Source organism: Syngnathus acus, chromosome 22 (genome assembly GCF_901709675.1).
Source record: "Syngnathus acus chromosome 22, fSynAcu1.2, whole genome shotgun sequence".
NCBI classification, from domain to species: Eukaryota; Metazoa; Chordata; class Actinopteri; order Syngnathiformes; family Syngnathidae; genus Syngnathus; species Syngnathus acus.
The window spans coordinates 5,772,073-5,795,526 of NC_051106.1; the positions used below are offsets into that span (position 1 = coordinate 5,772,073).

At 42.1% G+C, this 23,454-nt stretch overlaps 1 protein-coding gene and 2 long non-coding RNA genes across 5 annotated transcripts; 2 read left to right on the forward strand and 1 right to left on the reverse strand.

Moving 5' to 3' along the window:
- Positions 1–914: 914 nt before the first annotated feature.
- On the reverse strand, positions 915–3,974 carry LOC119115889. Its single transcript, XR_005096205.1, has 3 exons — positions 3,635–3,974; positions 1,722–1,834; positions 915–1,614 (listed from the first exon to the last, which is right to left on the reverse strand). It is a non-coding gene; the product is annotated as an uncharacterized LOC119115889 (long non-coding RNA).
- Positions 2,287–6,250, forward strand: LOC119115890. The gene is made up of 3 exons (XR_005096206.1): positions 2,287–2,536; positions 2,695–2,886; positions 5,471–6,250. It is a non-coding gene; the product is annotated as an uncharacterized LOC119115890 (long non-coding RNA).
- A 5,043-nt stretch (positions 6,251–11,293) lies between these two features.
- On the forward strand, positions 11,294–21,251 carry grhl1 (grainyhead-like transcription factor 1). Of its 3 annotated transcripts, none has more exons than XM_037241486.1 (16): positions 11,294–11,503; positions 13,717–13,906; positions 14,147–14,220; positions 14,355–14,488; positions 14,567–14,799; positions 15,223–15,305; positions 15,428–15,581; positions 15,675–15,786; positions 15,875–15,969; positions 17,031–17,274; positions 17,374–17,501; positions 18,179–18,207; positions 18,451–18,536; positions 19,551–19,636; positions 19,833–19,897; positions 20,149–21,251. In XM_037241486.1, the coding sequence occupies exons 1-16, from the start codon at positions 11,484–11,486 to the stop codon at positions 20,261–20,263; spliced, it is 1,848 nt and encodes a 615-aa protein (XP_037097381.1). In that variant the 5' UTR covers positions 11,294–11,483; the 3' UTR covers positions 20,264–21,251. The 3 variants fall into 3 exon arrangements, with proteins under 3 accessions (XP_037097381.1, XP_037097382.1, XP_037097383.1); XM_037241487.1 differs by having other exon boundaries at positions 17,031–17,241; XM_037241488.1 differs by lacking the exon at positions 11,294–11,503 and adding an exon at positions 11,531–11,784.
- The last annotated feature ends 2,203 nt before the right edge of the window (positions 21,252–23,454 follow it).

Here is a 23,454-nt window from a genome sequence, read left to right on the forward strand (position 1 = left end):
ATCGCTATCTCTTTTGAGTGACAGGTAATTTGGGGAGGGCCAGCGAATAGACATTGAGCGCGGGGGTGAGAGGCGGGGGATCAAATCGTAGTTTGACAGACCGGAACGCTGCAGCGGCAGGTCGCACGGGGTTTCCTCCAATTAGAGCAAGGGAGATGACGTCACTGCGTTGCCAGGGAGATATCGGTCCAATCGTTCCCGAGTTTGGCACGACGTGCGGACACTAGGCGTGGCACGATCACACTCAAACGCACAATGCTATTTATATTCAGCTTTTATTTGAATCCTTTCTCTATTAAGTAAACATTTAATAGTATACGGTGCCAAAAAAGTCTATGTCATTATTAATATACTCATTTTAAGCAATAAAAAGATAAAAACGAGCCCATTCAAGATGTGTTATTCTTGGGAATAAAGGCCTTTGGAAAACATAATTGCTGCTCTCATTAAGCAAATTCCAACCTCCCTGCCCTGCCCTTTTTACTCACTTATGTCCCACCCTTTTTTAGTCATGGGAAGGCCATGGAAAGAAGCTTGCTTGCAGTGACATGACACATTTAAATGATGTATGGCATACGTGTATGCTGCTATATTAAATTTTTTTAGTAGTGAAGGTATAATCACATAGTGATACTAATGGCATTAAGTGTATTTAGTCAAGTAAGTCCTCGCTGAAGGCCCAGGTACCAAACCCAACGAAAGACGTTGTCTTGACTAAAAAGTAGCACACGGTGGCAATTTCATCTTTCTTCTCCTCCAAGTCGGACCGACCCAATGGGACGTGATCATGGAGACTTTCCAGAGCACACGCTGAAGTAGGCCAGAGGACACCGATATGGCAACATTTGCTCTCAACAGGAAAGAACATAAAGGCTAATTTCCTGAATGCAACCAAATGAAACTAGGCCCCTCTCTTTCGCTCTTTTTTTTATTTCACACACTCACATTTGCCTTCCAGTGTATAGGAAGTAAGACATCTATTTCGGTCACTAGAACCAACATTCTCAGTTATAGACTGTCTTGTCCACAGTAGGCCAGATGGCTCGAAATAGCAATATTAATAGGATAGGAAATCCCACGGCGTCAGCTCTAGATTTGAGCCACTCCGGTTGATATTAGTGAGCAGCGGGCCTAGCCGTATTTTCGACACCCAAAATATGATGTGCGTGCTATTTTTCCACGTTACGATCGATACTGTGCATCAATGCTTCAAAGGTGCGCCATGTCTTATATTGTATAGTGAGTCTGTCGCATATAGGAATTAAGCCTTTGCTCTTCAGTTCACTAGCCTGCCTCGCCTATAATTAGAGCTAATTAAAACAAATTTATCTCAGCACAGTCAGAGATAAACAATCAAGAAGAGCCATGTAGCCTTGGAAACATGCATGTGCATTTGTGTGCAGTCTACAGCTGCTTTCGCATGAATAATGGACAATGCAAAATATGTGCCGTATGCCTTGAAGGAGAGACATGCAAGCTTGTGCTTGCTCCACCTGTCCATCAATTCTACGCACCCTCTTCCGCAGTCCCATGCATGCGACATGCTGCAGCGCTACGGCTACCTCAGAGCCGCTAAGCATCACTGCAGCCTCTTTGTGAGGCCCTGGCCCCTCCCTGTGTGAGAAAGAAGAGAGAGATCCAACAAATGCTTTTCCTATCGCAATGTGCTTTTCTGCTGCAGCAACTGCAATGGCAATCAATTATTGATGGGCGGTAATTACCCTCACAGCCGCACTGGCCGGGTTATCGGCCTGGTCCGGTGAAAGATCCGTGCTCAACAAAGGGGTAAGAGGAACAATCCATTGCTGATTAGGACGCCATTTTATGTTTCGGTCTCCATTAATGAGTGAGAAAGGTAGCGCAGACTAAATGATTGAACTAATTCAGACATTCTTGATCAAATTTGATGCTTGATGTTGACTCAATATGTAGTGAAAGTGCAGAGGCACGAAAGCGTGAAACATCCCACAACGGATGGCGAAAGCAGAGTTGGGCGATGGTGTGGAGGAGGAATGAAATGTTACACAACAGTGTTTCCACCCAAAGTGGGAGACTTGTGTCTGAATGTGCACATTAAGGAGTTACGCCATTTTGTAATGGTGTCCGAATGTGATCATATGAGACAAGGAGAAAAGTAGAGAGTATTTTTTTGTTTCATGTTAAGACCCTCCTCACCAAGAACCCCACCAGACAATTTATCATCATAACTTCTTTGAGTTTATAAACGCCACGTCTGAATCATGACTATTGACTCAGAGCTCAGTCACTCGTTTCTTTCTCCCACCCAAGCCTCCCCCTTCCTCCTCTTTCGTGAGGTAAAATACAAAGAAAAAATCAGTTTTGAAATTTCTACTGCACTCCCACCAACATGCCCTCCCTCAGAACCAATGAACGTGGTCAGTGCTTGAATCTATTCGCCTCACGCAGACCTGAAGATGGGCAAACGTAATTGCAAAAGCCATGTTGGCTTCTATGAGTCACGAGTGGGCAGCGGGACGACGAATTTGTTGCCAGCCAATCGCAAGGCACCTAAATTGTAAAGTCACAATTTAGCCTAAAGAAGTAATTTAATATACTTATGGTTTAAAATTGCATGATATGTGTTGGCTTCTATTCCAAAACCTCCACTCACCAAACCAAACTGTTATTTCCTGTTTTCACTTGTAATGGTAGGCTCCAAAAATCCTTGTTTAGTGTTTTACAGTATGTTCCAAGTGTGGACCAGCAGGCGAGCTGAGCTCTCCCCGTCCTGGCCAGGGGGGCTTTTGGCTCCAACGACAGAATGATGATGTCAGCAGGATGCAGACTCAATTATTCACCGGCATGCCTCATTTCCGATGGATTTATTGACTGACGAGTTTGGAGCATTTTTCCAGTGTACTCCTGGTAATGCATTAACATATTCTCTGTGTGTGTTTTTTTTTTTTTTTGGTGTGCACTTTATAACAACAACTTTGTGTGAGTTATTAATCAAAGCGACTTTGCAGGCCGACACCAGCAGAAGGTCACAGCACGTGCTGCTATCATTCCGCAGTCCTACGCGGGATTGTGCTGGCTGTTACATCATACAAATGCGAGGGCAAATTCGAATACTCTCACTATAACACACCCACTCGCTGGAAAAAAAAAAGAATAACAACACGCACAGCAAAGCAAACACACTTCTTCTTCACCCATTCTGCATTTTATAGATTGTGTGAAATGGAGGGTGCCATTTCTGCGCTCGCTTGTCTTTTGTGGTCTGGCCCGGTTCGTCTCTGGGCCAGAATGGATATTGTTAGTAACAGCGAGATGGCTCTGACTCAAAGAGACAAAAAGAGACAGCAGGTAAAAGATCTCCCGCCGATGAATCACAAGCCATGCCGGTTGACCAAGTGCAAATTGCTACAGCAAATATGGCGCTGTTATCTCACAGTGTCGTTAGTTTTATGGCAACGTTGCGCAACCGCTGGAAACAATGAAGGAGTGCTTTATAACACCGATAAGAATCAACTACACATTACTGGAGTGTGCAACGTTTACGTGACTTCCGACAAAGACGTTTATATGCAACTGTTTGTTTTTAGTTTTATAAAATTTGACTAATAACCCAACTTGACTAATCAACTTCAGAGACATTGAAATGAAATCTCACCAAGAATTACAGGCTCCACTGGTGAGTGGCGGTGTCCGCCCTGGAGTCTGGTAGCCAGCCAATCACAAGGGCAATTGCGGACAAACAACTATTCACGTTCATATTCTCACTCAAGGCCAGAATTTGAGTCACATAGTGTCAGAATCTTGTTTTGGAATGAGGGAGGAACCTGGGGAGAACACACACAGGAAGAAGGCCGGGACTATCTTTATTAATTTCACAAGTGGCAAATATTTCAACCTTGCTGGATCTCTGCCTGCCCTTTTGAGTATTATGTAAAGTCCACTTGCCGTAAAATCTATATTTGCTACAGGCGCCGAGCCAGGACGGGTACTAATATCCTTTGTGTGTCTATAAACACACAAAGGATATCCCTGGAGGAAGTATCCACCTTTTCTATGTCCTCCTCCCAACAGGAAGGATTCATGTCCCAAATATGGGCACAGCTTCCCTTACCCAATAAGTTTCACTTTTGCTGTTGTAATTTTATATTATTGTCATGTCGTGAAGTTGGGAAGGGAAAAAAAAGATCAAGTATGTCTCTGTCTTTGTTATGACAAAGAGAAATCAAATTGGTGACTGTGTGCGATCATGCCCTATCTATTCCAAACATGTTTTTTTCCCTTCCTTTCATGAAAGTGCTTGTTGAAGGCCTCCTCTTCTCTCCCAAGGTGACCTCACTCAGTTATAATGCAGCAGCGCTCGACTATACCCCCCTCCCTCCCCTTTCCTCCCCCCCTCCCTCCTCCTATGTGCCATGTACCCTCCATCTGCTATTCTGCTCCTCTTAAAAGCCTTTTTTTTTTTTACCCGGCACAAGCACAAGAGACTACAAATCACAATTTAGATTTTCTTTTGTGTAAATGAAGTCAGATTAACATTTTTCACTACTCACACCCAGTTACTCACACGCAGACTAATGCAACAACATAAAAATGTTTTTTTAAGTAGGGCTGGAACAGATTAATTATATTTCAATTCATTTCAGTGGGGAGAATTGATTTGCTATACTTACATGTTTATTATTGTGCAATATTTTGAGATGACTACCGCTGGGAAAAAAAAGCATGATTCTGTTTTGTTAGGCACAACATTTGAAGCAGCTCTGATTTGGATATCATCATACTTCAAGGTTGTTAGAGTTGTCATAATGTTTGGGCAAGCTCGTCATCCTTAAAGCTCATTTGTGCTGTCAGCTATCATACTGCTGTCAAATTGGGCGTAGCATAAATGACGATCGTGAGCTTTTTGCACACTCAGACGTCGTGATTCATCTGTGGTGAAAGCTCCTTTCTTCTCGCGACACGACGCCCTCTCACACCCTGACTTTGGCTGTTGCTATGGAGACCTAGGACAGTTGAGGAAAAAAAAGAGAAGTCGCTCAGCGCGTGACCTTTGCACAGCGAGGTCAGACGGGGAGGATGCCAGAACAGTGTTGTCACCGCCGAGTAAACAGACTCGTTGCTTCAGTCAGACAAAGAGGAAGATTAAAAATGGGCGAGTCAGCGTCTTGTCTTGAGTGTGCATTCATTTCTTGTCTTGTGGTTGTGTTTGTGTGGTGAACATCATTAGATGTAATTAAAATTGAAAAGTTAAGTCTATTAACATTTTAAAATGTTAGGTGGTTAATAAATTTGAGTTAAATTGTGTCTTGATTTTTATTTTATTTTTTTAATTCTGTTAATGCTTATTTAAATGTAGCACTGTGGCGTAGCGGTTCAAACAACTGCCTCACTGTTTTGAGGTTCTGGGTTTGAATATGAGCGTGTGTATTGATGATTGAAAATGATTTCCTGGCTCCAACACATTTTTCATTTCAAATTGTGAAATTGACAGCAGGAAATAATATTCATCTCAGCCATGCTGATGGATGCAGAAAACATCTTCAGGTCTTCATGGCGCCATCACTGTGAGCACATTCCCGGTGCAGTTTCCATGGTAACTGTCGACAGACTGCCGTTACCAGTGCAGAGGATTGTGAGGTGAATTACACGGGAGCATCTGCTAGCAGGAAGACGAAGAGGAGGAGGAGGTGGAGGAGGAGAAGCAGGAGGATGGGCTTTACTGCACTTCCTGTCTTTATGTCTTGCTTCCTGTTTCCTCTCCTCAGTGGATCCATGCATTCATCCATCCGTTTCATGTTTTCTTGAACCTCGTTCTGCCTGCTAGGGCTTGTTTTTAAATATTCATCTCTCCTTTGTCTCTACATGACTGGAGATGTTTGGCAATACCACACACACATAGTAGATCTAAAAAGTCTACACACCCTATTCAAATGCCAGGTTCTTGTGATATAAAAAAATAACCGTGTTGCACAAGTGTGCACACCCCTCCTATATCTATGATGATGATAATGGAGATTGCAGTGTGGTGAAATATTCATTAGAGCATGAACGTGACACACGCACGCGTTTTTGTGTGAATACATAACGAACACTCCTTTCATACAAGGGCTCCTTGCAAAAGAGGCTCAGCCGGCCGTCATTTATCTTTTACTAAACGTCACAATCTAATTAATGTTGGCAGGGAATTATTCACACTGTCCAACAGACATTTGCATGAAAGTAGAGGGGGGTCAATGGTGCCACTGTACATTAAAAAGACCCTTTGAGCTGTTTGAAATTGCGCTTTCATTATATTCAAGTGTGTGTATATGTGTGTGCGTGTTCTCCATTAGACATGTTGGAACAGATCAGTGGAGACAAACGTTATGGTTTTGTTATGCAAGCTGTTTCTGAATTTTTTTTTTTTAAATTCTCCTCCCTAAAGTGAGCTCGCACTGCACTCTTGTGGATGATAGGCCACACTATCACACAGACAAATAATAATTTTGATTCTTTAATATTGTGGTGCCACTGAATTGCAATGCATCATAGTGGGGGCTGTTTTTAATAATTAGTTGTTTTTTTTAAAGTTTCGTTTATGACTATAAATGATTATACCAAAAAGTTTAACTTGTATAAATTACTTGAAAATAGGTTTTTCAAATACTTGATAGATGAAGGTTACATATATATGTAAAAAACATATGCTATTTTGTTTTTGTTGAGTTTTACTGTCGACGGCATCACAAAGCGGAGATGAGTTTGGGCCTCATCCTGGCAATTTCTTTAGATGAAACTCACCTTTTTAGTGGTCGCTTATTCACGTTGGGAGGAGTATTTGACCCATCAATCAGAATGCAGTGACAAGTGTTGATACAATGGGTCTTTTCTCAAACAGAGGTTTCGCTGCTGTCTTCTCAATCATCTCTAAGCAGTAGCAACGGTTGGCTCATAGACAACAGAAACTGACTGGTGCACGCTTCTACATGTCCTCTCCTGACTGTCTCAACCACAAACAAGTGCAACACTGTGTGTGTGTGTGGCAAGTGTGTGTGGTTCCTTTTTTTTAATTTAATATTCTAGTTTGAAAGTTGCAGTTTGAAAGCATTTGTCTACCACTTTTTCTATTTCAGAATATTTTTTTCTTTTAATCTCTAAATATTTGCATTATTTTTTCCTAATTTGATCAACATAGATGTGAATTTTTGTTTTATACCTCATTATTTTTTATAATTTTTCATTTGAAATGCACAATAAAATACCATGTGTATAAAATGTAAAAATAACGTTATTTTGCCTTAATAGTGGAAGCCAAATGATGTTTATAAATTAATTTTCGTTAAATGTAATGCCATAAATTAATATCGTAAAATATTTATGACACGTTAATGTAACTAAGATTGTAGTATGTTATTTTTTTTCATATGTCATACACAGGCGCAATTCCAGCAAATACTCAGATTTGATTAAGATAAGAGATAATCATCCAACAATTGTGGCCTGTTTTACCAATGAAGTTAACAGGCAGTTATTGTTATTCCTTGCAAGGTGAGTCCTGATGACTCGTGAGAAGAAACCAAACTTGACGGTCTGACAAGGTGTGAAAAAAAAGTGGCAGAGCTCGTTTCGGCAGTCCATCCCACGCTTTCGTCAACGTTCGCTTTCACAGTTTGGCAGTCAATAGGTCACGTGTAATTGATTTTGAGTAGTCAAGCTCTATCTTGTCTCGCTGGACCAAACCAAGTGGTCAGTTGTGGACCATGCATCTGGTATCATATGCTTGTCCTGCATGTCTTTAAAATATTTCAGTCCCCTCTGCATGGCGAGTTTTCCATTCATCACAACAGCCGCTTCTCCAAGCCACCGTAAACATTTGTAGCACTATTAATGTTGAATGTTTTCGGAGGACACGCATTTAGTAACTCCTGATGCCCTTCAAACAAAATGTCAACGGTTCTTTTGTTTGTGTACTTTTGAGATGAGTGCTGGTGTCCAAAAAATCTTTATTGAGGACTGAATGAGAGTGTGAATATTTTTTTTTATGCCCTACAATGAATTGACTGGCAACCAACCAGTCAGTCAAAATGGAAATATGATGCCTCATGGTCAGGTTAAAGCTACTTAATACTAAAATGATGGCAAAATTTCTCTTGGTTGGTATAAAAAAACTGAAGCGACAACTTTCCCAAGGATTGTGTGTTAAAATAACACCTTGTAGCGTTCATGATCACACAGGAATGTCACGCGTTGTGTTGGTCGACATTCCTCAGAAAGCCGGTCGGGCCGCTTCCTTAAAAGAAACTCTCATATAAAAAGTAAGCTGTCGCTTCTTGGTAAAGCGAATTGAGAAGAGCGAGGAAGATAACACATGCAAAGAGTCGTGCTTTCGTGCCATCCATCCATCCATCCATCCATCCATCCATCCATCCATCCATCCATCCATCCATCCATCCATCTTGGAAAACGATTCTGTCGGAAAAGGAGAACATTTAACATATAATTTGCATAGATGTGTCAGCCTTTGCAATTTGTTCAGATAAATGAGTAGCTGCTTTTTTTTTATGTTCACCGGCGACATAATGACGCCAAGATTAAAAAAAGTGGTTTTGAAAATTTCCATTCTGATCCAACAAACGTACAAACGCAAATGAGAAAAAACATAATATTATTAAGAACAGAAAACCACACCTTGGAGTGAATAAAAATATCTTTTTGTTCCAACGCATAAACAGGATTTTATTTTGGCCCTTTCATCATCTGAAGATAAAATAAAAATAACAAAGAACACAACAAATGTTATTTTTTTTAAGCACATTACTACTTAAACGTGACAATCAATTTTGTATGATGAACAAGTGTTGTTGTCAACTGTGAATGTTAGGTCATGTTCACAGCTCATAGGTCAAACAAGCTGCATGTTGTAAAGCAAAACACACACACAAACACTCCATTAAAAATCCCATAATCCCACAACGCCTGACCACTTCTTAAGGATAAGTGTGTGTGCCTGTGTACACGTGAGTGTTTGGAAGAATACGGGTCAACCCTGCCTTCAGTGCCTCCGAGTGTTTTGAGTGTCATCAATGTGATCGACGAGATAGCATCAAAGCACTTCAGCAAAACACTCCCAAACGTTCTGAGTTGTTTTGGACCTCAAGCTTAAACGGAGAACCCGTGCGAGAGATGATGTCATATTGTTCGCCAAACGCAGACACACGAGGCCGTGAGATCAGAAGCAGGACGAGAAGCAGTTAGAAGGGGGGCGAGCTGACAATCCCACAATGTCAATAAATGGATATTTGTAGGTCAAACGTGTGCGCTCACGTGTTGTTGAAATGAGAATAATAATCACTTAACAAATGCTCTTTAAAGTCAACATACGATCGACACCCATCTGATAATCATCCCCACACACAACTGAACTGCTTTTTTGATTGTTTAGCCAACAAGGACTTTTCCAGCTATATGTCAGTGTGCTTCTGAGCTAACGGTCCCGACACACTTGTACACCTCAAACAGGTCCGGACATGCTGGAGAAATGGATTTGCATCCTATTTACATCCCGGTTAGAGTGCGCAGCCAGGGTAGGGGTCATTAAAAAGCAACTGTCTTCCAGGATGAGAAAAAATGGGCCTGTGTTATTCAATGCAAAAAAATAAAAAAATTTGAGTAATAATGAATAAACGTAAGGAGAGCAAAAAAATATGAACAAAAGTAATTGGACAGTATGAAGGGATTTTGATCGTTTTAATCATTTCATGTCAGGCAAACTGTAAAACTAATACAATACCATATGAGATGCACAATGGCATCAAATGGACAAGACAGGTTTGCTTGGTAAATGTTTTATTTCATAACAGAATCAACATAGCATTCCCCAGGGTGTTGCGATCTGCTTTCAAAAGGTATAATTTAGCCCGCTGCAAAACGTTTGCAAGGCAAACAAGGATGAAGCTAGAAAAGCACCTCGGGGCACACCGTAAAGGAGTTTCACATGAGAGCAAATGAAGAATTGGTGACAAAAAAGAAACAGTCCGGGGCTTACCTACGGATACACACCCAGTACTTAAAGGGGAGCAAGATGCAAAACTAATCCTGCAACGCCCTGCCTCAACGTACGTCCTGACACTCTCAATAATTTTCTCTCAGGGCAGCGGTCTTCAATTTTGGGAGGGGGGTCTGGAACCATTTTATTGACTCAGTTGTCTCACAGATCATATATGTCTGTGTCGAGTCAGCATCCAGACGGGACCCACCACCATCAGCAACAAGGCCCCCTCCCCCCTCCCACACACACCGTCCACTCCATCCCTACTGTCCTCAATGCAAACACAAACAAGCTCAGAGAGAAGCAGGTGTATTTCCTCTGGGATATATAAACAGTAAAGCAGGATCTGGGAGGTGGAGGGTTGAGAGAGGGGGGATTACAGTTAGTTTCTATCCCAATGTGTCTGTGTGTGTATGGGAGGGGTCGCTGATAGCATCTCTAAGACCCCTTTGTCTCCAACAAAGCTATTTGTTTGCACCTAAAGCATTGCTTTTTCTCTCCGGCTTTGTTTTTTTTTTTATCATCTATATTTATTTAGACCACATTGTGACCCCTCAATCAGCTGTTTTAGTGGCACGATAATAAACAAATGGCGTTTTACTGCCCCTCAAGCTCACTCCTGATTTGCATGTATGCCAATTGACTGTTCAATTTGCAATCTTTCACAATTCTTGGATGATTTGCATGCTGCTTTACCTGCAGGTTGATACTCATCTTCACAGTGAAATTGGGGTGCAGTATTAGACCACTTCACCTCGTGGTGCAATTTACGTACCCCACTTTGCACTTAAGGGACTTAGGTGACAAGAATGATCTATGTTGAGGGTGATTGAAATTGATGCAAAATGAAGGCTGATGAAAATTAAAATTCCTAGAAAAAGTCTAACATAAATATATGGCAACTGTATGTAGAAATATTAGTCCAAATAGCATGAGTTGATCTGAATGTCTGAATGTGAATGTTTGTCTGTGCCCTGTCAGCGACCAGTCCTGGGTGACCCTAATGTACTATAACTACTATTAAGAGTACTTTTATTTAGTAGTTTTTTCAGATAACATTTTGCTTCTATGATGACATTTAATAATACCTAATAATAACATTTTAGGTGACAGTGACATTTAAAAACAGCCTTGTCAAATCTCAGTTGATATTTTTACTACTGTCATGAATCAAGTAGTCAACCGGCTCAGCCAATCACGGCATCGGAACGGGTAATGGACAGAGTGGCCCCGCCCACCGGACACCTGTAATCCAATCCGTGTCGCCTTCACAGGTAAAAACCGGCCTCGTTATCTCAGTAATGCCCCCCCTCAAAAAAAGCGAGTCGAGCCGACAAAACCCGTTCTACTCCGCCGGGGACACCTTGTTTGTTGCCGCTGCCCTCATCCAAACGTTCGCGGCGCCGTTTTTCTACGCTTAAAAGAAGACGGATCGGATTTTCAGTACCAACTAGAAAGTCCAGTTCGACCGACCGAGATGTCACAGGAGCATGACAAGTAAGTTGTCCTGGCCTCGCCACTTTCTCGCCCTCACAACAAACCACCTCACACTTAATAGTCACACTTGTTAATAACAACCTTTCTGGATTTTTTAAACATCTTTTTTTTACGACAATTTTCATCCTGGAGTTTAAAAGTTTGTTTTGATTTCCCTCTGACCAGCTGCTTCTCCTTTGACGTTTATTTTTTTTCTTATTTTTTAAAGTTTCCCCTGAACGCACCAGGCTGTTAAAATGTCACTTTAGGAATGACTCTTTTGTTTTATCTTGTTGTTAATGGTAAGTTTTTTGATACAGGCATCTCCTGTCATGTGTGATTCACCTGTCATGTTGGAGCCTGTACAGGTGGATCAGCACCTGTTGTCAGAGTACAGGCGCCTGTTAGAATGATCAGAATAAAGAAAGAAAGAAAAAAAGGACTGTCCCGTGAGGGTGATGGCTGTTTTTTTTCCATTTTGGATTGTTTGATTTGGCCCAGAGCGCTAAACAGTTGGGCCCTATTATGTGTTTAGTCCTAATGATGTTTGTTCAGGAATAAAGTGCAGTGGGGGTGATGTCACATTAAATCTTCCTATATTTTGTGTGTAAAAAGTCATCAGCTTCATACTGCTGCATGCAAATAAATTGGTGGTTTTTTTTTTTCTTTCATGCTAAATATGCTTAGGTCATCATTTTTTTTCGAGGGCAATGGCAAGGAGACTTTTTGGAATGAAATTGTACACCTGTTAGGCGTTGGCTCCACTACAACAATGTAAGCAAACGCGGGGGGTCCTTTGAGGTTCGCGATGAGTTTGGTCAACTTTTCTTTTTTTAAATTATTTAATTGAATGTAAATCCCCATGTGACTCATCCAAACTGTTTTTTCCTCATGAATGTTATTTTCCCAAGAGTTTTATTGCTCCTAAATAATGCTTCTTATCAGGTTGCGGTTTTATTGAAAGGCACAATTAGATCTAGGATTACTAATGAACACTTTGCAAGAACAATTGAGAGGGAAAAGGGTGCATTTGTTGTAGATACTATGCATAGAAACTGAGCCGCGCAATCGTTTGTTCGTTTGGCGGTGTTGTTCAAGATGGTTCGCAGCTCACCTTTAACCAGAATGAGGCCAAGCAAAAAGAGATTAATTTAATGCTTTGGTCCATTCATTCGGTATCAGTGCTAGTTTCCAGAACAGAAAATGGATAAAGATGCAAAAGTGTCAAATTTTCAATAGTGTTTTGAAATTCTTTCTTATCAAATTAACCATCTAGGTTTTGGCCGAGAGAAAATATACAGATGGTGCTTTTGACAGTTCCTCGAATTTGTTTTTAAAATTTGACGGCAGGCCAAATCAAATGCTTATGGTGGGGGGGGCTCATGTTCCCCACCCAAATGTTAAATTAAACGAGAACTCAGCTCATAATGCCATGGAGGCTTCGTCATTAATATTACCATAAGCAAATATATTCTGTGCAAACGGGCCTGAGCCAATAGTAAAAAGTCCAATATTTTCCTACATGTTGATGGGTGTTTTATTTTCATCTCTATTCGAAGAACAGGAAGTTCTGAGCTTAGAGGCTCGCAGTGATGACAAAACAAGCCAAAGGGGGTTCAAACTCGCACGCAAGTATCTGAATATTCAGTTTGTGTTGACAAAGCAGCAGAGGAGGCGAAGCAAGGCAAAAGCGCTGGGGCACATCCAAGTTTACTCTCGTCATTTTCCAGTAAGTCGTCGTCTTTGAAAACCCAAAATTGCCACAACGCCGGAATGCGGCCCGGTCTGGTGCGTCACCTGCAGTTGGCGTGCGGGCCTATGAGATGGCAGCGCCCAAGTTGTTACACTGGCCAAGCCTGTAGAGCATCTTTTCTCAAGGCGGATCGGTCGTTCCATGACTGAGATTTGTTGCACAATCACAGAAGAGCCTGAACAACTGGTCTTGCAGATAAAGAACTCTTTCACTTCCCATGTGGCTATTTTGAGACAAGGACGTCATTGGCGTGATCTTTTATTGACATGCTTAATCCTTAAAATGAAGAAGGAGAAGGATGGGCTCAGTTTAAACCCCGGAATGGTCGCCAGCCAATCACAGGGCTCGCATATACACAAATTCACATTCACACCGATCATTTAAAGAATCTCTACTTCACCCCAAATAAAGGTTAGATGTCCTGATAATATGATCCGATCTTTTTGGCCATGACTAAGCGTTTGTCATCTTTGCTTTGCAGCAAGCGTGCCGTCCTGGTCGTGCAGAATGACCCAAACTATGGCGGCCAGCGTCGCTCCTTCACCACAGAAGATGAAGCCTGGAAGTCGTTCCTGGAGAACCCCCTGACGGCGGCCACCAAGGCCATGATGAGCATCAACGGGGACGAGGACAGCGCCGCTGCTCTGGGTCTGCTCTATGATTACTATAAGGTATACCTGGCGGGTCAAAACTTTCTCGTGACACAATCACAGTGGTCTTGCACTCAATTAAAAGTGCAAAGGGGAGGGGGGGATGGAGTGCCTTTGCAAGTTCATCATAAGCGGCGTGCATGGCGTGGCGCAACATCTGTGAGGCAGAGCGTGTAGCGCGCCACATGTAACTGAAGACGGCAGCCTGTGGCGATGTGATGTGGTCAGACGCTCAGCGGCTGTGTTTACCCTCCCATACAGGTGCCCCGGGAAAAAAGAACTATAACCCAGGGCAAGCCAGATGCGTTGGTCTCTGATGTGGATCCCAACAAAAGGTACGGCCTGACATTTATTTTATTTTATTTTATTTTATTTTATTTTATTTTATTTTATTTTATTTTATTTTATTTTATTTTATTTTATTTTATTTTTGGGGCGGGGCATTTAAAGGTGTATTATTTTTCTGCAGGCACCAGCTTCAAGCAGCACATGGCATCCCTCCTCTTCCAGAGACCAGCATGGATAACAGAATCCAAGTCCTCAAGGGGCCCTTCAACATTCTCCAACTGTCCCAGGACAAGAGAAATCAGTTCCCATCACCAGGTAGATGTTCCTTCACCTTTAAATCATCTTCTTTTTCCGTTATTGTCATCTCATTGTCACATGACGTCTTTCATTCAGACACGACCGTCACCGTGTCCATCGCCGCCCTGCAGAACTACCCGCACGTCAAGACCGAAGTGCCCATTCACGGTTTGACCGTGCCCAACAGCTGCGCCGAAACCGAAAGCCACGTGGGGGTCTTTGACCGCCCTCAGCTGGCACACAATTCGGTCCAGTTCAGCCCCAGCACGCAGTCCCGCACGCCCCCAGACTCCACCTTCTCGGAGAGCTTTAAGGACGGTTCCCAGGAGGTGAGCAGAATCCTCCTCTTCTTCTTCTTTGCCACTCAGATCTGGCTCATCGAACAATAGCGTTTTCACCTGATCCCGTGGAGTCCACGGTGGGCTTGGCCTCCATTGGTTTTATTTGAACACGGCAAAATGGCAGCTAGTGTGTTATTATGCCATTGTCTCAGCAATACAAAGTGTTGTGCTGTTTCCTCAACAACAGCCAAAGGCCCTTACTATAGTAATTTTTTTTTTTCAACCATTTACCACGGAAAGAAAAAAAGACTAACCAACAACTATGAGTGCAACAAAAATAACACTGGATGAGAATAAAATATAATTGATTGGGAAAGTAATTAGAAAAACTGGTGGTTGGTCTTTTCAGTTATTTTTTGAATTTATTTTTCAGGATAAGGAAAAAAAAGTTGTTGTTTTTTCTTCGTGCAGGTGTTTTCATTCCCGGGTGAACTTCAGTTACGTATGAGCTCCATGACACCTGAGGACTACACGCAGTTTGACACGGTGCCGGGGTAAGTCACCAACTATACTTCAGTCATTCTTTCACATTCCACTAGGGGGAGCCCACTTATCACTCAACACTGTAGAAATAGATGGATAGCTTCATGTTTCTCCTGATATCTCTCCATCGTAGGAATAATTTCGAGTACACCCTCGAAGCATCCAAGTCTCTGCGTCAGAAGACAGGGGACGGGACCATGACGTATCTGAACAAGGGTCAGTTTTACCCAATCACCCTTCGTGAGATTGACAACAAAGGCCTGCAGCAGCCAATCACCAAAGTCAGGGTGAGAATTGATGAGCTCCAGCCCCATTTGTACTACTTTTATTCCCACAAAAAGACCCACAGGGTATACTGAAGACTGCTTGTGCTATCACAGAGCGTGGTGATGGTTGTATTCGGGGAGGAGAAGTGCAGAGAGGACCAGCTCAAACATTGGAAGTACTGGCACTCAAGACAACACACTGCCAAGCAGAGGTGTCTCGACATTGGTATATTTATTTATTTTTAATCAATTGTTTTCTACATAATAACTTGAAATTTCTAATGATGCAGTATTATATGTCAAAATTTCTGCAGCTGACTACAAAGAGAGCTTCAACACGATTGGCAACATCGAGGAGATTTCCTACAATGCCATCTCCTTCACATGGGACACGAATGAAGAGGCCAAAGTAAGAAGGAAAAAAATTACATACACACACACACATGCACTGTAATGGGTATACATATTCCAGTTACTAGAGTCGATTAGACGGAGAGAGACTTTATTCATCCCGTGAGAGAAAGCCCTGATGTGTTGTTTCACTGTCACGTTTGAGAGGAAAGATGAATGATATAATTGGGCCTCCAAAGAACCTGGCGCCACACATGCACACACACACACACACACACGCACGCACACACACCCACACACCAGGATGTGACTCTAACCGTCTCATGACTCCAGGCCCATAGGATGTTCATCCTTGTAAGTGCATTTGTGTTTTTTGTCAGCAGTTTTTTTGTCCTATTTCCAAAATGATGTTATAATGTAAACTGGATATGAATTTAAATTAAATTAAGCCTATAAGAATAACCCCCCAAAATTAAAAATGAATTTAATTGCATATTTATAAAAAAAAATAATAATGAAAGAGATTTTTAAATAAAATTCAAAGAAGAAAATAGTACAAGTTAAATTTCATATTATAGGCAAGAATATTGTCGTTTATCGACGTTTATTTCGCTATTAGTGAGAAATAAGTGCGAGCCTGTGTTTACGGGATTTGCCCACTAGAGGGAGGCACAGCACTGAACAGTACACGCTCGTTGCATTTATCCAGTCGGTCCTTCTGCTGCTGCTGTCATGAGCAGTTCTGTAACAGGCAGCAGTTGTATAATATGTCATTTCTTCCATGTATTTGGATCGCCTGGGATGTAGTTAGCTCGAATGGTTATCAAAGCTGCCTCAGACTGTTCCAATCTCGGCTTAGGCTTTGCTGTGCAAAGTTTCAAAGTTCCCCTCTCGTGCTTTAGAGATTTTTTTTTTCCTCCCATACTTCACAAAGTTCATGTTAGGTCTGTTGTATAAAGTGAACTGAGCCAAATCAGACAAAATGAAGCTTCTCCCCCTTACATCACAAAACGTCACCATAGCAACATTTTTGTATTAGACACGGCTTTGGCCTGAGCAAGTTTTCAGCAAATAACAGAAGATCGGTTCTCTAAAAAAACCAAAATGTGCCTTCCTCAGATCTTCATCTCCGTCAATTGCCTGAGCACGGACTTCTCATCTCAGAAGGGCGTGAAGGGCCTCCCTCTCAACCTGCAGATCGACACGTACAGCTACAACAACCGCAGCAACAAGCCCATCCACCGGGCCTTCTGCCAGATCAAGGTGTTCTGCGACAAGGGGGCCGAGAGGAAGATCCGAGACGAGGAGAGGAAGCAGTCCCGCAGGAAAGGCAAGGTGGCCGACCTCAACCCGGGCCTGTCCTGTGAGTGGCAACGCCTCGGAATGTTACGAGGCAACAGCGTGGCACGCCGGCGCCGTAAACAGACTTTAACCGCTTCTTATTTTACGACCCTTTTTACAGTCGTGGATGTCAAAGTGCCCATCCTGCAGAAACGCAACGACGTGACCATCTTCAAAATGATGAATGATCTGGAGACCCAGCCTGTGCTCTTCATACCTGACATTCACTTTTCTGCCTTCCAGCGTCATGTGAGTTCTCACTTCCATGCTAGCAGATATATGCTTCTGCCATATTTTACGTGCAGAGGTATGATGCAACAAACACATACTACGAACACCCACGTTTAAATTCCGATTTTTATTAGTGTTGGCATACAGACGCCAGCCTGTCAGTGGAGACGTGTTCACTTTGGACTCTGACCAGGTTGACCACGTAGCAACACATGCAAGCGTGGACAAGCTTTTATATTTGATCCAGAAGATAGCGAACGGACCTTTGCATGCCATAATATGAGCTAATGCTTTGTCATTTGAAAAATAGTTCGATTTTGCATATCATGTATTCGAGTGACGGCTCGTACCTTTCCATAGGTAACAGGAAAAATGTCCCCTTTCCCCTCCATTGATAAATACGTGTAAATTCGGAGTGCTTCCGAGTAGTCAAACAACAAACTGCGGTTACTGCCAAAAACAGCCCCCCCCTTACTGCTAACATTTACTTTGGTTATTTTTGGTGCTGCCGCTAACTTTGAACCTGGCTATCACTTTCTGATAAACTCTTGAGCTTACCGGGTTCATCGGTCCCAGAATAGCATTCTAATAACAGCAACACCTACAATCAATACACTGGAGGGAAATCATTTCAATTTGATTCCATGAAATATTTGTCGGCCATCTAACTGGGGGTCTGTTTGTGTGTCTTGCAGCCTTTTGCGGCGGAAGATGGAGAAGACAGGTGAGCTGGGATTTCACACTCGCTCTGTTCACATTTGGGTTTGCGACCGCCGTGACCTTTCGGCACTTTCCTGAGGAGGGAAGAAAAAAAAAAAAAAGGCGCTAAGGGAAAAATGTTGTTTTTAGGAAAGCCTTGAAGGCGTTGCATCCCCACATGTTTGTTCTCCAGTGTCTTTTTACTGCCTGTTAACTGGCTGTTAAGACCTCGTAAGCGATGATTTATGTGCCCGCTTGTCCCACGCAGCTCCGGCATGAAGAGGTTGCCCTTCAGCGATGAGGAGTTCGGGTCACCGCCCAATAAGGTAGCCAGGGCGGAGGAACCCAAGAAAGGTAAGCATGCATGCGTGTATGTGTGTGCGGCGTAGAGGGATGGGGGGGGGGGGGAATTTGCTGTAGGGGAAAAAAATAACGTGCCAAAGCTAGTACACGTGCATGTCAGCTTGCTCTGGTAGCCGCCTCTGAATTTCAACCGCACACATGCTGTGGCCTTCACTCATTGGCTTCCAACAGAAATACCATTGCGCACTGACACACACAAACAAACTTGTGCCCTTTAGCCTAGATCAGAGCTAGCCTGAGGACGGCTCGTGGGCTAAATGCAGCCTAGTTTGCTTGTCATTGCAAAATGCAAAAAAATAAAAGTATTTGCCTTTCCTGCAGGACTGCTGTCAGGAGGTAATTGGTGTGAGAAGCTCTTATTGCAAAAACATAGCTTAACATTTTTGTCTCGGTGTACGTAATAATTATTTTTCAACGCCTCAGTACAAACAAGAGCGTTTACATTGATTCCCATCATGAGGTTTTGAGCAGAAAGCATGAAAGGGCTCACAAGATATTTTGTTTTCCCACATAATTCGTTTTGAACTTTTTCCTCAGCTTATCAGGCCGCTCAAGATTTCCACACAAAATCCAATAGATGACTTGTTTAGGATTTATAATCAAGCTCCTACCATGACCTCAAATGTCCCTTTCAATCATTAACGGATTAAAAAGAATTGAGCGTTATTTAAAGAAAACAAAAAAACATCCACGTGAACTTTTTTTTGGGTGTTTGACAAGCCTTGCAGCGGTTCAACCGGTCCACCAGCCAGCTACAGGCAATGATGTTGTTGTCGAACAGAGCTGTCAATCATTTGTCACGCCGTTTCTTAAAATGACGCCAAACACATTTTCATAAGAGTAGTCATGAGTGAAAACAAACAAAACACTACCTCCAGTTACTTATCCGGAAAGGCCTCATTAAGCACTTTAATTGGAGGTATTACTTGACAGGGTTTGTCAAAATTAGATTTTGACTTTCTTAGTCGTGATCTGTCCATACCTCTTTGTGTGTGCCCACCTTAGTGTTGTTGTACGTACGCAAGGAGACGGAGGAGGTGTTTGACGCTGTCATGTTAAAGAACCCCACTCTGAAAGGCCTGGTGGACGCTGTAAGTATTTAAGAAAAAAAAAAAAACTCGTATAGATGAACTCGTGGACCTTTGTGTTTAATCAGTGGCAGATGGAGACGTCTCCGTCAGCAGCTCTGAGGCTATATGGTCGCTAAATGAGCTGTGACGGGACGCCTACATGGGACCGGATTGGGAAGCGCGTAAGGAAATCTGACGAGGATTTTTTCGTTTTCAGATTTCAGAGAAGTACGACTTGCCGTTGGACAAGGTTGGAAAAGTGTATAAGAAGTGCAAGAAAGGGTACGTATGAATCACGATGAGCAAACTTGATTGACAGGTGCTTTTCGTCTCACGTCACATTCAGGGCATATCCTCCTGTGGGAGATTTCGCTTTCTATTTGCAACTAAAACAGATTGCTCAAAGAGAGAGCGAACCATTGAAATAAAAATATTTTTAGTTCAGAATAATGAAAAAAATATCCATCCCATTTATTTGGCTACAATTATAAGTATCATAAACCCGAACCCTGTTTTGTTTTTGTTTTTTCCAGGATTTTGGTGCACATGGATGACAATATCATCAAACACTACTCCAATGAAGACACCTTCCAGATCTCCATGGAAGAGCTGGGCGGCATGTACAAGCTCACTCTCACTGAAATCTGATTGGACGGAGGAGGAGGAGGAGGATGAAGGGTTTACACTGTGCATTGATGATGGACTTGTATCACGTTACAAGGCAAAACAAAATAATGGTATTTAATAAGCCATATAGCTCTTAACGTGCCTTATTGTCCCATTGCTTCCAATGAATGTCCAAATATTTTTGTTTGTCCCCTTTTCTCCTTGTGTGTGTGTGTTTTATATGATGCTTCTGTGTTGCTGCTATACCTCATTCTCCTATTGCAAAAAAAAAAAAAGCAGCAGTGTTCCTCAATATCCTGAAATATTGTGAGGAGAAATAGCTGATATTAATCAAGCCATAGCACTGATGATTACAACCGGTTATGATGAATAGTTAGTCGTGCAGCTCGTAAACCGACTGCAACATTAATGAGATGATTAAAAAAAAAAAAAAAACGTGGCAGTATTTAGCATGTAAAAAATCTCCTTTGTACAATTAGGGTAGACACATGTACAGGTTTTTAAGAGTAAGACACTTGTTGTTTGAGAGTGAAATGGCTTCAATTTCTGACCAATTGAAATAATAGCCTCGATAGTATTTTTAAATAGAAGGCTAAAATGCATCTTCCCCTTGTGAAAGATTTTTAACGAGCTACATTACTGGGTTAATTGGTCGACCATAGTCGCCATCTTGTTTTGGAAGTGCAATATGATAGTTGTATGCAGAAAAAAAACATGACAGCATTAATATATGTAAATATCCTTTTAAAAACATGCTTACATTTACTCTTCTGATCCTCTTTGTATCGCAGTACTTATTTGTGTATATATTTATTAAGAGTGGTTGTGGGGTTTTTTGGACTTTAAATATTCAGATGTCTATCATTGCTAATATAATGTTTTTTTTATGGATTTATTATGTGTCAAGGGACCAGCGGTTTTTCATTTTATTGGAGCCTCTGCTTTTTTTTTTTTGTTCGTTTTTGTAAGAATTTCAATGCACAAAGCATTCAATAAAAGCTTGCTTGTGCTGCTGTCTTTCTCTCGAAGTCTTATGATGGATGTATTGAAAATTGTGCAGGAGCAGATGTCTGAATGGGCATAGACTCAACACTGTGGGGACTCAGGAAGCATGCACGGGTTCTGACACCACCTGGATGCAATTTCCTGTGCTGGCCCTTTAAAAAAAAAAAATTCTTTTTAGAAGCTTTCTCAAACGGCAAACATTGATATTAGAAACCACGAACGGGATTTTTTTATTTTTAATATACGGATCTTAATTGGAAAAAATAGGTCAGTAGGCGTGCACCGGTCGATCGGATTTTTCATGGGTGTGCCCAGAGTGCATGCAGAATGTGATGGAAGATATTTAACTCAGCACACGCGCCAAAATTACCATACTCCCCCCCCCCCCGCATATTTTCATCGCTTTAGGATAAAGCCATCTGCTGTAAGTCTTTTTGACTCCGTCGCTTATCATCGCTTTCTCTCCCTCTCTCCAACCACGATGCCAAATTTCCTCCCTTGTCCTCATTCCACCTCACACTTTCTGTTTCTGTGCTCGAAAGCCAGCCAACTAAAAAAAAAGGCAAAATACGGGAGAGCATCTGAGGATTTTTTTTTGTCTCATAAAATGCAATATCTAGCTTCATGACAAGCAGCAAATTGGTCTTGCATGTTTGTTCGTGACCCTAATGAGGACAAGCGTTATAAAAGAAAATGTTTAGTTTTCGCTTTGTTTCTGTCAAAACTATTTACGTAAATGACGCAGTTTGCTCTGACGTCATCACTCGCATCCAGATGATGTTTATTTATTGCACTGGTTTCTTTGTTTATGCAGTACCCTGATCTCTGCGTATATTTCATTTATTTATTATTCAATTATTTATTGGCAGGTTATTCACACTCGCCATGTATATATTGATTCTTCTTTCCAATGCATGCTACAGTCACATTACATATGCGTACCTTTACATTTTTAATCAGTCTAACATATGGTCTCTCTTTTTTTCCTCATTTTTATGCAAATCAATCTTACATGTGTAACTTAATATTAAAAAAAAAAGCATAATTGTGCCTAAGCTAACATATGGTCTCTCTTTTTTTCCTCATTTTTATGCAAATCAATCTTACATGTGTAACTTAATATTAAAAAAAAAAGCATAATTGTGCCTAAGGTGACATTGTATGTGCATTCAAACCCACTGATATTCTGTTATTGCTATTATTCAAGTTAAACATTCACTGTAAGAATAATTCCAAGTGGCGACAGACTGTCTCTTAGCCCGTCCCTATTTTTTTCTGACAGCACATGTTGTTTATGGGTGGGTCAGTTTCACAGAAACATTCTGGGTGGTAGAAAACTGAAAACTTCCTGCTGGGAGCTGATGAACTGGCTGTGTACACACTTGTTATGACATAACACAAGCTCTCCTTTGTTTCTTGTGTGCACTGAAAATAGCAGCGATCGTCTTCGGGGAGGAGCAGCGCAGTGGAAATGGCCCGAGTAACACCGAGGTTGTGATCTACAATCCATATGATGACAATTCCACATATTTTGCAGTCCATAGCAGCTGTAGAAACATCATTAGGCGGCGCACATGCTCAGTGCATCTCCAGGGGAGGCTCCGTCGTTGGGAACCCGGCAACCCTGCCTCCTGCTCTTCACGTTGCCATGACAACAGACAGCCAGCCAGCAAGCAAGCTGGCAATCAGTGTCTCCTAGCAGCAGATTGGCCTCAGTGACTCCCGCTGACCAATCGGGAAGCGGCGTCTTGTGGCGGAATGTGTTGTTGTTGCTCATGTGTGGGAGAGAAAAGGGGGCCGGGCCACGTCTGCAGAGCTACACAAAGCCTCCGCCATGTTCACGCCAATGACATCATCACCGCTGCTGCAGTTCAGCGAGTCCGTTCTTGGTTCTCGTGGAACATGCGCTTGAATCTTGTTTGACTTGATGAGCGTACTGAAAGAAGTTTTGCTTGCACGCCAAGCTGGAAGTCAAGTTTCACTTTTGTTTCATGGATTCGTTGTCAATTGGGGACATTTCAAATTTACAATGGTCACAAAATAACCAGATTCTAAATTGTCCATAAATGTACTCGTTTGTCTATATATGCACTGCAAATGGAACTGTTGTCTTCAGCTGCCTGTCAGAGAGCTCTGCAGGAGCTGTTTGTGAAATATGGCCCCGGGGTGGTATATTTAACCCTGCACGGGCAACTCCCCTTTCCCTC

Bases quoted from the DNA above. Each gene is read 5' to 3' on its own strand.
- grhl1 (XM_037241486.1), top strand. From the start codon at position 11,484: ATGTCACAGGAGCATGACAA. The intron at 15,970-17,030 runs GTAAGAAGGAAA...TGCCTTCCTCAG, and splicing joins ACACGAATGAAGAGGCCAAA to ATCTTCATCTCCGTCAATTG. The intron at 19,637-19,832 runs GTAAGTATTTAA...TTTCGTTTTCAG, and splicing joins TGAAAGGCCTGGTGGACGCT to ATTTCAGAGAAGTACGACTT.